Below are 17847 nucleotides of genomic sequence, written 5' to 3'. Positions count from 1 at the left end.
CAGTTTCTGTTTCGCGCGCTCTGATAGCCGAGTTTCGTCGCTTCGCAGCGGACTGCATTTTCCTAGATACAAAAGTTCACATGGCTTGTATGGAGAGCTCGCTTTATTTTCTCAATTGTGATGAGCTCGCAGAAACGAAATGTCGACATTTTAATTATTGCATTTGGTTAATTATCGACTAAGCGCCATGTGGAACCCCTGACCGCATGGTCACCACCACGGCCGGAGATGTCTGTGAAGGAACCACCCCTTTTAATGCGAAATCATTATGCGGCATCTGAAGCGGAAAAACCGACAGCGGGGCCGCAGATGTACAAAATACCACGTGACGACGTAGACGCACCCGTGCCACTACTCGCGCGTTCGTCATCGTCGTCTTCCACAGCTGGTTCCGACACCGCTCATCATGCAAGCGTTCCCATAATGCCCCTCCCTCGGCGAAGGCGCTGATGGCACTGCTGCACTGGCAGTCGGTGCGGTGATTTCGATGAGTTCTGTCATGCGCCCCGATGCAGCGGGGCGATCAGTTGTTGCCTCAGCGTAAACGGATAAGTGCGCAGAGAGCGAGCGCTTCTTTGTCGAAGGCGCAAACGCCACAGGCACGCTTCACTGAACCCAAACAGCATGCTGCTGGCCACCAAAGCTAGCACGCGCTGCATCCTGTTCACTCTGTTCCGGATTGCGACATGGCATGTTCTATTCATGCGCCAGCCACACTAGACCGTCAAGCGTCCAGTTTTCGCTGATGTAGCATTACAGCGCCAGGCGTGGATCGCATCCGCATTAAGGCGAACTATACCGCCCTTTTAGCTTGGGCTACCCCAGTGCGCTTTTCTTCGAGCGGAGGCAGAATGCATCGAGGCCCCGCCGTTGAACGTAGACAAACAGATAGAAAAAACCAACTGCACTCAAAGAATACTTCGCATTAAAAGAACATCGCGGCCGCGTAACGCGTTGTCAGAGCGCAGGAAGCATCTAACAAAGTCTGCTTACTCTCCGGAAAGCATACGTGCGGGACCTGTTCGCTGGTACACCAGAACGGAATACAAGGAAGGAAGGACATAGCCTCCCCTCCAGGAGGTCTTGAGAAAGGAGACAGCGCAGGCCCTGGTTCTGCACATTCTTCACTGTACGTTCCTTCCGCCGGGCGACAATGAAACATGAAGAACGAAAAACATCGATTTCAGCGACTTCTCTGTGACGCATTCGCCTATATTTCAAGCGTGAGATTTGCCACAGAAGCTATTGCGTCTAAATGATATTGAATGGGGCTTTTTACGTGGTCTAATATGTTGTTGCAGTTGGCCTTTGATGTTTTCGCATCCAGAACATATGAGAAACGCTTAGGTGTCCTCGGATTTTCTTGTGGCTCATTTTCGCAACCTACAACTTGGCTTCAAAATGACCTAAAACAACCACTTACATCTTACGACACGCTGTAAACATCGAGAAGCCGCACCGTCTGCTTTACTTTACCGTGAAAGTTCCTATTAATTATCCCAATTAAGGATTAAACAAATAACATATTGTTCTGGATATCATAAATTGTTATTCAAAGAAAAAAATAATTTAATTTTTTCATTGAACTGGCAAAATACGTGGTGCGCAACTTTTATTCGAATTGTTTAAAATATAACAAAGTTATGTTAAGTGCATCGCCCGCTCTTAATGCAGCACCAATGTTACGACTACGTGACGTCAATGCGTATGTTGTTAGTAGGGTTTACCTTCTCGACGCTTTTACTTGAAAACTTTTTTATACTAGGCCGATATTTCGAAATATAATTACCTAAAAATGTGTGACCGTTCAGTTAGACTAGTGCAATGCCGTGACGTCGCACAGAATGCCAAAAGAGCAATGTCCAAGTTTTCTAGACGTATTCGTTCACCTCTCTCACGGAGATGACTACTCTTCCACCAGTTGCTGTTGCTGCAGGCGACGGGTCTTGGTCGCAGCCAAAACCTCCGGCTGCAAGAAGGAAATAATAAAACTGTTTCTTTTCTATACATATGCTATTTACATATATCCTATTTACAGCGAGACATATAAAGAAAGATAAACTAAGGATTCAGTCGGCCAGTCTAGGTCGCTAACGTTGCACTCCTCGTGCTAGACCTCGAACTCCTCTGGTACAAACCCTGCGCTCACGCCCGCACCTCCCCACTTCTCCATCTGTGTGACAAAACAGGTCAGGGGTTGATAACAATGGGGAGCATAGGCCATGTTGTAGAACAAGTTCCAGGTGTGTGGGCGCACAGTACTGACGACGGCCAACATCGCCCGAGTAATGTCTTGGACGACGTTTTGAGGGCGCGCGGTGAAGAGAATGAACACAGTCCCGGATTTCTCTGCCTTGTGCGTAGCGTAGTTCTCACTACGCGCAATGAGCCGTTGCCGGGACTGATTGCGCGTGTGTTCCGTCCATCGTATTTCCAGCGGCGGATGGCCTGCTTACTGTTGCGAACATTTCGTCCAAGGACAGCGGGCACAGTGCACCGAGCTTTGCTTGTCGCGCATTGTGTCCGTTTCTCCTCTCCTACGCTAACCCATTTGCGGCACAAACAGCGACAGCTTGCGTGAGTTCCCTCTCGATATGAATGCGAGTATTAAAATTGTCTTGTAGTTATTATTATGAAGCTCGTTGCACTCGATGGTAAACGGTACGTGAGCGCAGTATCGTATTTCTTTTGGCACGCAAAAGAAACGAGCAGAAACCGTCGACTCTGGTGCAAGCGACAAGCAGAACGCTTCTGAAGAGCTACTCAATTTATTAAGCGAACGATGTGGTTGGCGGATTTTCGTTGCTGTGGGGATATTGAAGTAGCGTTTATTGTATCATTGCGTGATTTTCTAGACACCAGAGCCGCTAATTAACACATTCGTATATGGCGGCACAGAAGGGTAAACATGTTAACCCGATTTGTCATGTATCCTGTTTCGGTCGACACGAGCTCCGGCGTCGAAGGCGCTTACTATATTCCGCTCCCGCTGCCTGTAGCTCTTTCGTACAGCCACCACAGGGGAGGAGGGCAGCGGTAAAAGAGGAGGCTGATCATCCCCCCCCCCCCCCCCAATTGCTTTAGCACAGAATAGAAACCTGAGGCGCCGCACACCTCTCGGACGACAGCAAGTACGTTTGGAAGAGGTGTAATAGTTAGTGTTCCGTGAAGAAGGTAACCCGCAACGTGGTTTGCCCGTTAAGCAAGCGCCCTTTGCGTTGGCGCTTTTGTATGGGCAGTGAAAGTCCGACCACGACCGCTCGTCAACCTTCACGAAATCCGGCTAAAGAGCCCCAAAAAAGTATTTGCTTTCTTTGAAAACAACATTCCATACCGTTCGGATTTTTCCTGTGAAATGATGTTTTCTTTCTTCTTCTTTTCTTTTTTTTGGGGGGGGGGGGGGGGGGGGCTTGTAATAAACGCATCCTCCGCTTCGGGTACCGGTGGCGTGACAAAGAAAGACGTTGCACTAAGTATGACATTGTCGCAGCATCTACATCGTCCTGCTCTTCTGTCCTCCAGGCTGCGCCTGTCTCGCCACTGCCATCATCGAGAGACGACCAGAAAGCGGCTGCAGCGAGCGGCCCCGCTTGCCCTGAGGCCGTTGCGTGGAGCAAAAGGCAGCCGGGCACCTTGCGGTACATCGTCGCGAAAGGGACACTCGGTAACTAGCTATAAATCATGGATAGCGAAGACAGCTCTCATGCCCTTCGGAAGCCTTTGGGTTCTAGGTTGCTACCGTCCTAAATCCACCTGTGATTTCACTGGTGCTTCGCTACGTCCGCCGCATTTTTTAGCTATACCCGAGCAAATTAAAGAGCTTCGCTGTATGCATCCGAGCTTAAACAGACCTTTCTCTATTCTGAACCGGCTTTACCAATGTTGGCTGCTAGTTTTGCCATCCTGGTGTTCGCGCTGCAGCGCTGGCATGCCTGATCATGATTGACCTGAGTCCCGATTGTAGCCAGATTCCAAGGAAACAACCGCATTTTGAAATTTAAGCCTGGCTCCATTACACCTTTCCACAAACCCCGGATCCACTAGAACTTAGTGTATCCCCATACGACTCGGTAGCTTGGCACGAAGTGGGTGGACAGACATGAGCAACAAAATAAAACACATAAGGGTGTTGTTGTTGTTCTTTTTTTGTGTGTGTCGGCACGCCGCTTTGCACTAAGCATCCATAGTCGCAATGCAAAACCAACTAGCCCTTTAGTCAGGTCTGCTGGTTAAATGTTGGCTTCGGGGCTGCAGTGCAAGCAACAGTGTTGGCTCGTCAGGTGCGGACGCCATCGCCCACGCTGAGCATACCGCGCCTTCGCTGACGGCGGCGTCTCGGTACAAGTTCTCCTCGCCGCCCTGTAGTCGTACGGCGATTGCGGGACTCCAACGCAGACTGCACGGCTGGCAATGCCTTGATTGACATTTTTAGCCGACCACGCCGTCTGCGTCCACCGGCAGACATCACATTTCACCGCCGCCACAAGATAACCACCATTAACCATTAATTACCGTTAACAGCGTTGCTACAAGAAATACGAAAAAAAGCGAGGAGATTGGACTATTCGATTTCTAAACCAACGAGGTTACCGCAGAGACTGTGACCGCTGATTGCTACGCAGTATCAGTGAAAAGTAGTCGCAAGTAGGCTTCAGCTGAAGGTGTGCATTGCGCATGAATGAAGAGGACATTCTGAGAGCATAGACCAATAGGCAAGTAATCATTATTAAGCCAAGAAGTGTATGAACTCTTCCTTGAGCCAGACTCAAGAACGCAATTACATAGCATAGACAGGAAGCCACGGCAGGCATAGCGGAAGTTAGTTCTAGCTTTTATTTGATGTGTAGAAATGATAAGGTAAAGGGAAATGAAAGTCGACGAGAAAACAATTTGCACCCGGCGGGAACCTTTCTCCCACGCAGTTTTCGAAGAGCCAATTTCTTCGTTAGTAGATCGGTGCTAATTATGTTGCTGTGTTGTTTCTTTGAAAATATACTAAAGCAGGAAATGTAGTGCTAGGCTGCGTCGGTGGAACCGAATATAAGTCTACAATGAAACCGCTTAATAATGCGAAAGCCTTAAATGGCTCATTGCGCGATGGCCTTGAAAAAGAAACGCGGCGTCTAGTGGAGTGGTGCAAAAATTGTTATCATCAGCCATGGCTTATAGCCCCGTAAGCAAGGGCTCATACCACCGTAAGGAAGAAGAAAAAAACTTGCAATGTCTCCCACCCCCTCAAGACAGAGGCTACAAGCACCCAGCAATGTAAAGCGGACAGTGCCTACATTCATTGAAATCCCCTATACAGTACACGGAAACGTATCAATTTCAATAAAGAACAGGCTCCAAACAAGCATCCGAACCATCAATAAAGCATTGCCTACACCCGTCGGAAATCACGCCAAGCGCGAATTGGATGTGTGACGTGCGAAGCGACGGTAGCAAGGAGTTCGACCGCGAGTCCTGCTTTCCACTCCTAGGAGGATGCAACGTAAATTCGAAGAGAAACGTCGTTGACGCGACTGTGACCCTGCTATATTAGCGCGCGAAGCCTCTGCTAAGCGTCGAAAACGAGCCGATGAACCGAACTGCGATAGCGGCAGAGAGAGATTCTTGGTTGGAGGGTGAAAGGTAGGGCTAAGTGCGGCGCGGTAACTGTCTGTCAATAGACGATTTTAGTTTAGCGTATGCAACTATAGCGTACGCTATATGCTGTAGTATAGCGTACGCCAAGCAGCGCACGTTTGTTACAGTTTTAGTTGTCTCGCGTGATGTTCCGATCTCAGAGGCTATATGCCGTCCTTGCGGCTATCTCCCAACTGAGGCGATAGGTGCGCTGACATCTCGAACGTCAGAGAAAAACCAAAAAACTGGTGGAACAGGGAGAGATACCAGAAGCGATCGCCGAACGACAGACAGCATCCCGAGAGCACAGGCTGGCAAAGAAGTTAGAAGGCGCAGTCACCAGACGATGAAGTAGCCAGTAAATGGAAAATATACGGAAGAAAGAGTATCTGGTTCAAATGCTTGTGCAAGCCAAGATAAAAGGTCAAAGTGAACATTGGTTGTCAGAAATACGTGAGAAAAAGAAGGCCGGACCTAGACTATTTTGGAACCACGTAAAGTTATTAGGCAGGAAGTCAACAACAATACCAGAACATATCCTCGACGAAGATGGAAACCGACTGGAAGGGAAAGCGGCTTTAAATTACATCCCGAAAATACCAGCCGAATCTTTACAGGGCAATGCCGAGGTTTTTTTGAAGAAAAAAAAAGAGCACGAGGAAGACCAAGGTGGAACAGAAACTGGTGCTGACAAATTTGAACTGGAAGAAAGCCGTACAGAAAATTCTTAAGCGCGCAGCCACAGGGCTAGACGAGGTTCCCGTTAGGCTGATTAGTGAACTTCGACCAAACATTAAAGAATCGCTGGTGAATACAGTGGAAAAAATTTTTAAAAGATAGACGAATACAAGACAGTTGGCGACAAAGTAGAAGGAATTAAATTTATAAAGATAAGGGGGAGAAAGATAGAATTCCCTCGTATACACCATTGACCGTTGCATCGTTAGTATACATACTAGCAATGACTGCAATCAAATTAAACTTACCAGCAAGGGCAGAGAATAATGGAATTTTGGGATAAATTCACATTGGCTTCAGAAGAGAGAGGCGCTTGGATGATAATTTATTTGTTCTTACTCAGTGTATTGAAATATCAAGAGTAGAAAGCACACCGTTATGTGTGGCCATTACAGGAGGCTGTGACAACGTAGACCGCAACATTTTGTGGGATATACTGGAAAGGGAAGGCTTAGGTTACGATTGTCTACAGCTTTTGAGAAAGATTTACCTAGAAAATACCGTTTACGTTGAATGGGAAGCGATGAGGAGCGACGAGAAAGTTCATATCAACAAGGGACACAGGCAGGGGTGCCCTTTATCCCCACTGCTGTTTACGATGTACATGGTGAGGAGGGAGAGGGCGTTAGAAGGAAGTAATGTCACCTTTACCTTTTCATACAAACAGGCGGGTAATGTAGTAGAGCAGCAGCTTCCAGGTTTATTTTATGCAGACGACATTGTGTTGCTAGCTAAAAAGCGAAGTGATTTGGAAAGTCTGGATAATATCTGTGGACAGGAAGGCAGAATTTCGGTAGCAACAAGAAACACACTGGGCGTGGGGCGATCGCCTAACCACGTTCAAAGACCTCAACCAACACTACAGACTCGAAAGACGCACATTCCCGACACCGCACGATAAATTGAACAGGAACGAGGCCGTAACTTTAGGCTTGCTCCAGATACACACCTACCCTAGCCCCGCTATCTTGCACCACTGCTATCCGCGTTTGTATCCAACAGACGCGTGTAAAACATGCGGACACAGAGCAACGCTGCGACACATGCTCTGGGAGTGTGCCGGCAACAACGGTAATCAAAGCAGCTCCGTTAGCGACGCGTCCAGAATCGCGGCTGTTGCCAGAGTAGGAGAAGGCTCGAGCTCCGTTCTTCCCGACACCGCCCCGGATGCGGGAGCCGCCGGGGACCTTCTCCGTAGGCGTCGCCGCCACTGGGAGGCGGCTATCAAAAGTTCAGAGCTGGCAGACCACCTCTGGGCCGTCCGGCAAGCCGAAGATGCCGCTCGAGTCCAAGAACTTCGAGCCGTCACCTGAGGCCACCACATCAAGAACTGCCGGACTATTCTTTACTAAAGTTTCTTCTTCTTCTTCTCCTTCGAATATAGCGTGAAAAAATCAGGTGTTATGGTACTCAATGAAAACAGTGAGCAGAGAGGGACAATATAAGGCCAGGAAAAACATTTCGGGTAGATAACATAAACACCTTAATATATGGATACACGAAGGCAAAATATATATGGAAACACAGGAAACGACAATAACAGCAGAGGGGAAAAGAAATGTGTCCATCATGAAACACAGAGCGCTATGGGGATACAATAGGTGCGCGGTGCCCTGGGATATGTGGAAATGTGTGACGGTTCTAGGACTTACATTTGGAAATGCGGTTGTTTGCATGCAATCAGGCGCACAACCAGGACTCGATGGCAATCAAAGGTCAGTGGGACGCCTCGCATTGGGCACTCACAGGAAGACTACAAACGAAACTTGGAAGGGTGATATGGGCTGGCCTAGTTTTGAAGTGAGGGAAGCTCACAGTAAAATTGATTATTAAGAAGGACTGACGAATATGGAAGAAAGTGAATAGGCTGGGAGAGTGTTGAGGTATCTGTAGAGGAAAAACATTGACTCACAGTAGAGGGAAAGAACTAGGAAGCGTACCAGCAAGTATGCGGCCTGTAGGGTGGGCAACACAGCAACAAAGAACGTCAAACGGAAAGTCAGAAAAGTTGAAATAATCTCATGGGTGGCGGCAATGGAAAAAAAAGCCTGCCATGAGTAACTACTTAAGAGAAAAAAACGAAATCAGGAAATAAACAAACTAAGATAACTCAAAAGGAAGCTCACCCCTTTTCGGACCGAGATCTAGATGCCTTAGAACACGCACCTATAAAGCGAGATATAAGAAGGAAAAAGAAGCATGTGCTTGCTGCGGTAAAGCTAGGGAAACGATGGAGCACGTTTTTATTAGAATGTAAAGACGTCTGCGCAGCGGTCAATTTAGGCACCACTGGCCTCCTTGAAGCCCTTGGGTTCAGGGGGAGCAGTGGAAAAATAAACGTTTGTAAGAGGCGATTGGAGAATTGGTGGAAGAAGAGTAGGGAAACGACAAAAAAACGGAGACATACAAAAGCACAGTTCGCAATAGGGGATCAGAAAATTTTGGTGTGGTAGTTCATAGTGTTTTTTTTCCTTTTTTTATTGTTTAACCTAGGTAGAACATTGGGCAATATAACAGCAAGAGCTTGGTGGCACAACGCACCACCCCGTTCAAATGGGGACGCCCGTAACATCCATCCATGTTATGCCCTGTGACTCGTCTAGCCCTGTGGCTCCTCTAGCCCTGTAATGGATGGGTTGCGCCACCAAGCTCTTGCTACTACAGTGCCTAATAGCCTACCAAGGTTAAAAAAAACACCAATATGGACTTTCATAACCACATTTTCTGTCCACCTATTGCGAACTTCGCCTTTCTACGTCTCCATTATTTTGTCATTTCCCTACTTTTCTTCCAGCAATCTTCCAATCGCCTCTTACTAATCTCTATTGTGGACATGTCTCCTTTTCCCCTGCTCTAGCTGAACCCAAGGGCTTCAAGGAGGCCAGTGGTGCCTAAATCGATGGTTGGGCAGACGTCTTCACATTCTAATAAAACATGCTCCATCGTTTCCCAAGCTTTACCGCAGCAAACACGTGCTTCTTGTTCCTTATTCTATCTCGCTTTATAAATGCGTGTTCACAGGCATACCGATCTTGCTTCGAAAAGCAGTGAACTTCCCTTTGTTTTATCATAAATTATTTCGTTCCTGATTTCGCTTTTTCCTCTCAAGTAGTTACTCATGACAGGCTTCTTTTCTATTGCCGCCACCCATGATAGTACTTCAGCGTCTCTGACTTTCCGCTCCAGTGGACTTTCTCTTCTTTTATTCTTTCCGTCCCTCGTTCCCTTTCCCAAGTGTAGGGTAGCCAACGGGGCTCAGTCCTGGTTAACCTCCCTACCTTTCATTTATCATTTTCTCTCTCTCTCTCTGACTTTCCGGTTGACGTTCTTTGTTGCAGTATTGCGCACCTTACAGGCCGCATACTTGCTGGTTAGCTTCCTAGTTCTTTTCTGCCACTGTGAATCAGTTTTTCCTGTACAGATACCTCCAACACTCTCCGAGCACATTTACGGTCTTCCATATTCCTCGCTCCTTCTTCAAATCGATTTTACTGTGAGCTTCCCTCACTTCAAAACTAGTCCAGCCCATCTCACTCTGCGCAGCTTCGTTTGTAGTTTCCCGTTAGCGCCCAATGCGAGGCGTGCTACTGACCTTTGGTTCCCATCGAGCCCTGATTGTACTGCCATATACAAGCAAACAACCGCATTACCGAAGTATGTCCTGGAACCATTGCATCTTTCCACATACTTATGAGCACCTCGTACCGATTGTATCCCCATAGCACTCTGTGCTTCATTATGGCTGCATTTCTCTTCCCCTTTCCTGTTATTATTTTTTCCTGTGTTTACATCTCTATTGCATTCGTTTATCCATATACCAAGGTATTCATAGCCTTTTACCCGACGTATTTCCCGGAACTGTATTGTTACTCACTGTTCGCTGTTTTCATTGAAAACCGTAGCACCTTATTTTTCAACGCTACATTTCAGACCTAAATTCTCGCCTTCCTGTCCACAGATATTGGCCGGACGTTGCAAATCACTTTGTTTGTTAGCCAGCAACGCAATGCCGTCCACATAAAATAATCCTTGAAGCTGCTGCTCTACTACTGTACCCACCCATTTGTAGAAGAGATTAGACTCCATATTACTTCATTCTAGCGCCCTCTCCATCTTCACCATGTACATCATATACAGCACTGAGGATAAAGGGCACCCCTGCCTCAGTCCCTTGTCGATATCAACTTTCTCTCCGCTCCTCATCCCTTCCCATTCAACGCAAACGGTATTTTCTTGCTAAATATCTATCAAAAGCTGTAGACATTCGTCACCTAAGCCTTGCCCTTCTAGAATATCCCGCAATATGTTGCGGTATACGTTGTCATACAGTCCTGTAATGTCTAAAATGGCCACATATAACGGTCTGCTTTCTACTCTTGATATTTCAATACACTGGGTAAGAACAAATAGGCTATCATCCAAACGTCTACCTATTCTGAAGCCATTCATAGGTTCTCCCAAAATGGCATTATTCTCTGCCCATGCTTGCAGCTTTAATTTGAAAGCTTGCATAGGTCGCCTGCATATGGACAAGAACGGCACCGAGAGCGGCGCTGCTGCGCCGGCGTTGAGAGCGCCGCATGCGAAGCAAAATTCTATTAGCGGGTGGTACCCCTCTCCCATCTCTCGTTCGCGCCGCCTTGATGGCCTCCTGCACTGCGCGTGTTTGGGCACGTTTCGCGCCGCGCGCGGTGTGTGCCTACGTGTGTGCGCGTGGAGATTTCCTTCGAAGGGCGGCGTACAGTCTGTTTCACATTTAGGGGTAAACTCGGAGCGCATTGAGTCGCGATGCAGCGAGCGCTTGAGTCAGGCGGCGGCAGCAGCTCGCGCAGGTGCTCGAGGGGCGGGATCTTGAACGGCGTCGTCTGCTACGGCGGCGCGCGCTGGCCGCATTGTCGGGAAACGTTCTACTGTCAGTTGCAGGGCGCCGATCTCATCGTTACGGCGTGAAATGAGCCGGTATTCTTTATTATGCGTTGTGCGACGCCAACTGATACGCCTCGAAGGTAAGTTCATCGCTGCAGGGCAGTCATAGACGACGTACTGATTCCATACATTCTTGACGGCCCGTTTCTGGAAGGCGACTATATATTCTAACGCGATAGGTCGCCGATCCACACTGCTCGTGTTGTGCAACAACTGCTAGAAGAGCGCGCAGTCACTCTCTTGGAGTGGCCGCCTCAATCCTCGGGCGCCAACATCATTTAAAACGTCTGGGGCTCGTTGAAAGTATCGCTGGCGCACCACCCCCTCTATCAGTCGCCCGAGGATAGGCTTCGATCCACCATCGTCAGCGACTGAGACGTGCTGCGAATGAACTCATCACTGATCAAGTCATTCTGCACTTCACTGCCTTCCAGGATGAGCGTTGTCATCGCTGCCGCTGGGGACATGACGAGATACTAACTGAAATTCCGAGCGCGACGTGTCTAATTCCCCGCCGGCGGGCAGAGTCTGTCTGGTGTAGCGAATGATTGTCGAGAAAAATTATTTCCAGCTCATTGTCTGAACCTAAAACATTCATTTATTCGTATTCGTTTGTTTCATCGTGTTCGACTCCCATAGTTATCATTGTTGAGTGCTTTGTTTTCCTTTCGAGTCAAACAAAGACTGAACACGTTGCGCGCACATCTTGGTGCGTCTTGTCGCTGCTTATTACGGTAGCACACACAATGAAGAAATATACGTGCACTGCCCCTGACAGTAGCACGCTTCCCGACAATGCGGCCAGCGCGCGCCACCGTAGCAGACGACGCAGATCACGACTAAGCCCCTCAAGCGTCTGCGCCTGCTCGAGCTGCTGCCACCGCACGACTCCATTGCTTGCCGCATCGCGATGCAATACGTTCCGAGTTTTCCCCTAAGTGTGAAACAGACTGTACACGCTTCTATTTGCCTTTAAGAAGTTCGGTACGCTTGACGATTATTTTTATGGCTGGAATGCGGCGAAAGGGCAGCGTCTGCTTAACCATGTAAGTGACGCTGAGCAGGTGATTGGAAACGACATCGTATGTACCGCCGGAAAAATCGTCAGCACATACGATGCGGTACATACACACGGCACATACGAGCTCAAGCCATTTTTTCAGTTTCTCACAATATGTTTGCTACAAATCCGTGTTGTCTCTGATGGCGACAACGGACTTCGATCGACACTGTGCGGAAATAAACAAAATATATCGCTGCATAGCACAAGTACGACATGCGCACACAACTAGTGCGTCCCCTACAATATGGAATAGAAACAGCAATGTAGACAGCTTGGCCATTTTTTAACAGTGTTCAAGAGACGGAAGTTGAAAGTATTAGTAATCATTCCTGCTTCAGCAATGCCGGCGCGACCAAGACGCGGGCGTGTATCGTCCAGTAACTCGATCAATCGGTGCAGTGGTGAAGCGGGAATGAACTCCGGTCATGTTCAATGCATCGTGCACATATTCAATTTCTCGACACGCGTGAACTTTGGCCGGTGCTAGCGCATACAACAGAAGTGGTTTCCATTCTTGGACAGCGCACACATAAACGAAACACGAAAAAGAACACAGGACCAGCGCTCGTCGAACAACTTAAAAGTTTTTATATGAATAAAAGGATTATGTACCGAGTAATTATTAAATTCATGTGTGTTACATATAAAAACCGTCATACACTCAGGAGAGATCAATGAACGAGCTCGCTTCGTTTGCCAGTTGTTTACTTCGCTCGGCGCACCGCAGTAATCCATGTGTGTCGTCTGCTTCTTTCGTACCATTTTCTTGTGAATCGGCAGAATTTCACTGGTGGCATCAACCCTTTCGTTTTTACATTGCTGTCGTGACAGTTAATAACACAATAATAATTTCCGGTCATCCGAAGAGGCGCCGTCGCAAACAAGAGACGTTTCGCGCGCAGCGCGAACTGAACGCGGGCGCGATCGCCGAGGGAAGCGGCGGCGCAAACCTACACCCGTTGGAGATGAAATCATTCCGCCAGGGGAGAAACGAGCGCTGGCGTCTAGGATGAAACTTGGCGTGCGGTCGTCCATTACCGAAGTTATGGTCAACGGTCTATACACGTGAATGCTATTTTTCTTCCCCTTATCATTAGAAATAAATTCATTCTGCTTTGTCGCAAACTGTCTGGTATAAAGTTTTTTTCCACTGCTTTCAGTAGAGCTTCCGTACTCTGTGGTGCTAGTTCCTTATTGCGCCCTCCATTAATCTTCTTTTCGGTTTCTTCCAGTTGAAATTTGGCAGCACCAGGTCCTTGTTCATATGGTTCTCTTTCATGCTCTTTTTTCTTCAAAAAGAACCTGGTCATTGCCTTCGAATGATTCAACTGTTATTTTTCGGCTGTAATTTATTGCCGCTTCCCCTTCCAGTTTGTTTCCATCTTCGGCTGGGATATGTTGTTGTGTTGCTGCTGACTTCCTGCCTAATAATTTGATGTGGTTCCAAAATATTCTAGAGCTGCGCCCTTCTTTTTCTCACCTATTTCTGACAACCAACCTTGAGTTTCACCTTTTATCATTGCTCGCATCAGTATTTGAACCATTGACTTGTTCTCCCGGTATATTTCCCATTTACTGGCTATTTCATCCTGCGGCAACTGCGCCTTCTTTACCTGGATGTGCTCTCGGGATGCTTTCTGTCGTTCGGCAATCGCTTCTCGTATCTCCCTGTTCCACCACCTTTTCGGTTTCTTTTTTTCCTTTTCCACGAACGTGTTTCTCTTTACGTATTTCTATCGTCATTACACTTAGAAGCTCACTATATTCGCACTCTTTACTTGGCCATTTGCCAAGTTCGTTTTCTACTCTAGTTACTATATTTTTAGTTGTACAGAGTTCAAATTTGGACTGGCCATTTTGCACTCCTTGTTCTCTTTACCAACTACATATCCCATTTTCAAAATGATGCGTTCATGGTTACTACCTATGCTCCTGTACCCTTCCTCATCAATGACCATTTCTCTCAACCTATCATGAATTCCTTCTGTTATCAGACGGTACATAATAGTTTCTTGCCGGCTTCCCACTTCCCACGTGATCTACCCTTCACATTTAGGCCCTGTGTTCACGATAACCAAGTTATGTTGCTCACAAAGGTCTAGCATTGACTTCCCGTTATTGTCGGTACAGTCATGCGAATCCTGCATGTGGGCAGTCTTGTCACCTAATAGGATAATTTCACCATCATTCCCGAAACCCTTAATACAGCACTTATACATTGCACTAACTCTTTATTCTTTTCTGTGCAATTGTTTCCGGTCCAAGAACACGTAACGCCCAGCCTAGTTTTTTTCCCACTCATTGTACCTGATAACCAAAGACGCTTTTGACATTTTGAATTTACCCTTTTCCATTTGGCTCCCTGATGGATGAGCATTCCGACTCACCCTCCCTTACTTTCCGACTTAGTTCTGTTGCACCCTTCGCAAACAAAATTCTCAATCACTGGTGGCTCTTCCGGGTATCTAATGTGTATTTTTGCAATTGCATGCACCCCTATTTGACCTCTAATTAACTGCTCCTCAATGTCTGCCCACTTTTCTGTTCTTCTGCCGCCCTGCATGTCTATGTTGCCAATGGCATGGCGCGCTCTCTTTCTGGCTTTCCTCCTTTTTCTGTTATTCACGGCGATGTTATTCTGAGGCCTCCTGAGCGCCCGTCGGCCCCCTAAAAACAACAGCGCAACCAGCAAGTCGCCAGCCCACTTCTCATGAAAGCCTGTAATTGATGTTGATCCCGTTTCGCTGAAAATGACCACACCTTCTCACTTCCCCGTTTGCTTCAACCACCTCGAAGCTTTTCTCTCTGATCATTTTTCATATCGCCTCATTAGCAGCCACTACAGCTTTAAGACGCTTGTGGTGCCTTAACCACAGGCGCTTAAACGAGTGATCGTGTTTATCTTCCGTGAATATAGGGCGAAGGTGTAAGCAATGTTCGAAGCGTGTCGTTCAATTACAGAGCAGAATTTAGCCTGCCACCGGGGATAACTATATTAAGCCATCGAGATCAACTCTGGCGAATGGGGCAGCCTTATTGCCGACATGCATGCGAAGTTAAAGGGCGTAGGTGATGGACAGCCCTGGCTGAAAATTCCTTAATTAAGGACAGCTGGGCAGTTGGTGCGGCAGATGATAAAACTGCTCCAAAGGTGAACGCAACAAGAAGAAACAAATGGCAACTGAGTGCTCGAAAGCGTTATAGTGAGCGGGAAACATCGGCAACACGGGAGTCTTGTGTCGGCAACGTATTAAAAAGTGCTTTATTATCAAGCAACTGGAATTGTTATTACCACTGCTCAAAACAAGTACCTTCGTTCGAAATTTGGCCATGATTCCACGATGCCGCACAAGAATGCTGTCATTTTTTACTTGTGGGAACATTATCCTGCAGATTTTAAAGTTTCCTCTGGTGGGATCATTTTCCTCAACGTTCAAAATAGACGTGAAATATAGGTGTCTCAACATTCCCTTCCTAGTTGACAGCGCTGACAGCTCACCAAGTAACTCTTTAATTATTCACATTTTTCACTAATGAAAACATCGTCCCTTACGCACAGAGGTCTGTGAGCTATGCTACTTGTTTTACGCTGGCCGTGGTGAGCATTACGTGTGCCAATAGTTCCACTTGTCAAGCACCGTAATTTACGAGAACTTACTAACTTATCTTGGCAAATGAGTTTTGCAGAAGCCCGCAAGGAGGAGTAAATTGCATGAGAAGAAAAAAACTGATATCCACCCGAATTATTGCATGAAACTACAAAGGAAACCCATTCGGATTTCTCACAAAATAAACCCTGCTCCTACGTGAACCATAATTGCGCCGGTACTGCAGATTTTCGCGAATAGCTGCAAACGGGACTGCGGAGAGCGCGAGTAGTCGGTTGTGTTGGCGAGTCAGACAGAAAGTCTAGCAGGGAGGCGATCCAGCGGCTGTGGCCCTGCTAGGAAGCCATGGTGTCTACGTGTATGAAATAAATGGTAGACTGAGACGGTTAAAGAGCACGTATTCCTGGGGCAAATGAGAGTATGACAGAATGTCGGGGTCAGAGTACTGGCGTGCGCTGCAGTACACCATGCGGATATCATAGTCCTGCAATACTACCAAAATGTCCAAAGGACAACGCAGCCTGAGAAACATTTCTATGTTGTAGCCAATACAGTGCATGGGGGCCTAAGACGACATCAAAAGGGCAGCCTACAGGTAACGACGGAACATTGGGCCAAAACCATGGCCAAGTAGTCTGTTTCCGTAACGGTATAATTGCTCTCGGATTTCGTCAATTGGCTACTTGCAGCGAAAGTTTGTCAGGAATCAATAGGCTAAAGACGCAGTACGTGACGGACCCGGTCCCAGGGGTGTTCTGAAAATGCATTGACACTTCGTAATGTGGAGGTTGCCCTGCACTATATATCCTCTTCAGTCAGGAATTATAAATCAACTGTGGACAAGTTTGTGCAATTTTCATCACCTTATGCCATGGCACTGGAGGCTCCAGAGAGCAAGTCAAGGTGGTAGAGTGAGTCTTCGTGCATTTTATATTAAGCCATTCTTATTACAGAGCTATTAAATATCATTTTATTGCGCAGTCAGTCTTGCTACGTTTATTTATAAAATAAATTGAATCACCCGCTAGAATAACATGAAAAAATTGATAATTGACTGCGACGACTACTAGAAAGCAAGAAGAATATCTTTCGCATTTGTTACACGCCCCATGACAAGCATACCGTCAAAGAAAGTAGTGCCTTCACCAAAGCGGTTGTCTGTATTGGTATATTTCCCTCGTAAGTAAAATGGAGGTGCTTTAGGTAAGCATAATTTTCAATTTACCCTGAGCTTAACGTTCGCAATCTGTTCCTGCAACTGCTGCAGATAAATCGCAAAAATTACTCGCGTGCTCAAATGTGTGCGCGTGACCGAAAAGAGGTGGGGGGGAGCCGCTGTTCATTATAGAGTCAAGCTCTGCACTTGAATGCGACAATCAGAGAACTTGGTATTCTGTGGTACCCTCTCTTGCTATGTGTTGCTACTTCAATTACTTTACAGTGGGCAACCAAAGATGCCTAGTGAGTCTTCCGACTTTCGAGTGTTATCGGTATAGCGCTATGTGTCATTTCACTTATGGTGCTAATCATAGGCGCCGGCTACGGGGTGGGGGGGTGGGGGGGGGGGGGGCGGGGGGCGGCTCTTGGGCTCAAGCCCCTCTTGTGTTTTCCGGTGGAGGACTCTAATCCACCCGCCCTGAAGAGGCCGAAGGCTACCTACCTCTCATCCCCCCCCCCCCCCACACACACACAAACCTAGAGTTTCATTACCACTGTTTTGTCACCCACATCACTCGAGGATTCGTTTGGCGTGCCTCGTCCTTCTCACCTAAAATTTTATTGTGGCTAATAGCTTTCTGCATAACTGCTTTGATCATCAATGGCATTTCATTCCTAATTCCGCTTCATTTCCGGAAATGCTCACAATAGGAGGACAAGCGCATTAAA

At 47.2% G+C, this 17847-nt stretch overlaps 1 protein-coding gene across 1 annotated transcript in view; it reads left to right on the top strand.

The window, feature by feature from the left end:
- Positions 1–17847, top strand: part of LOC129382783 (uncharacterized) — an 82926-nt gene that overhangs the window by 19234 nt on the left and 45845 nt on the right. The window contains exon 2 of the mRNA XM_072289010.1: positions 3523–3664. Within this exon, the coding sequence (XP_072145111.1) occupies positions 3523–3664 (142 nt within the window). The remainder of the gene's footprint in view (positions 1–3522; positions 3665–17847) is intronic.

This window comes from Dermacentor andersoni, chromosome 6, assembly GCF_023375885.2.
Source record: "Dermacentor andersoni chromosome 6, qqDerAnde1_hic_scaffold, whole genome shotgun sequence".
Lineage (NCBI taxonomy): Eukaryota > Metazoa > Arthropoda > Arachnida > Ixodida > Ixodidae > Dermacentor > Dermacentor andersoni.
This window is presented reverse-complemented; position numbering and strand designations above follow the sequence as displayed.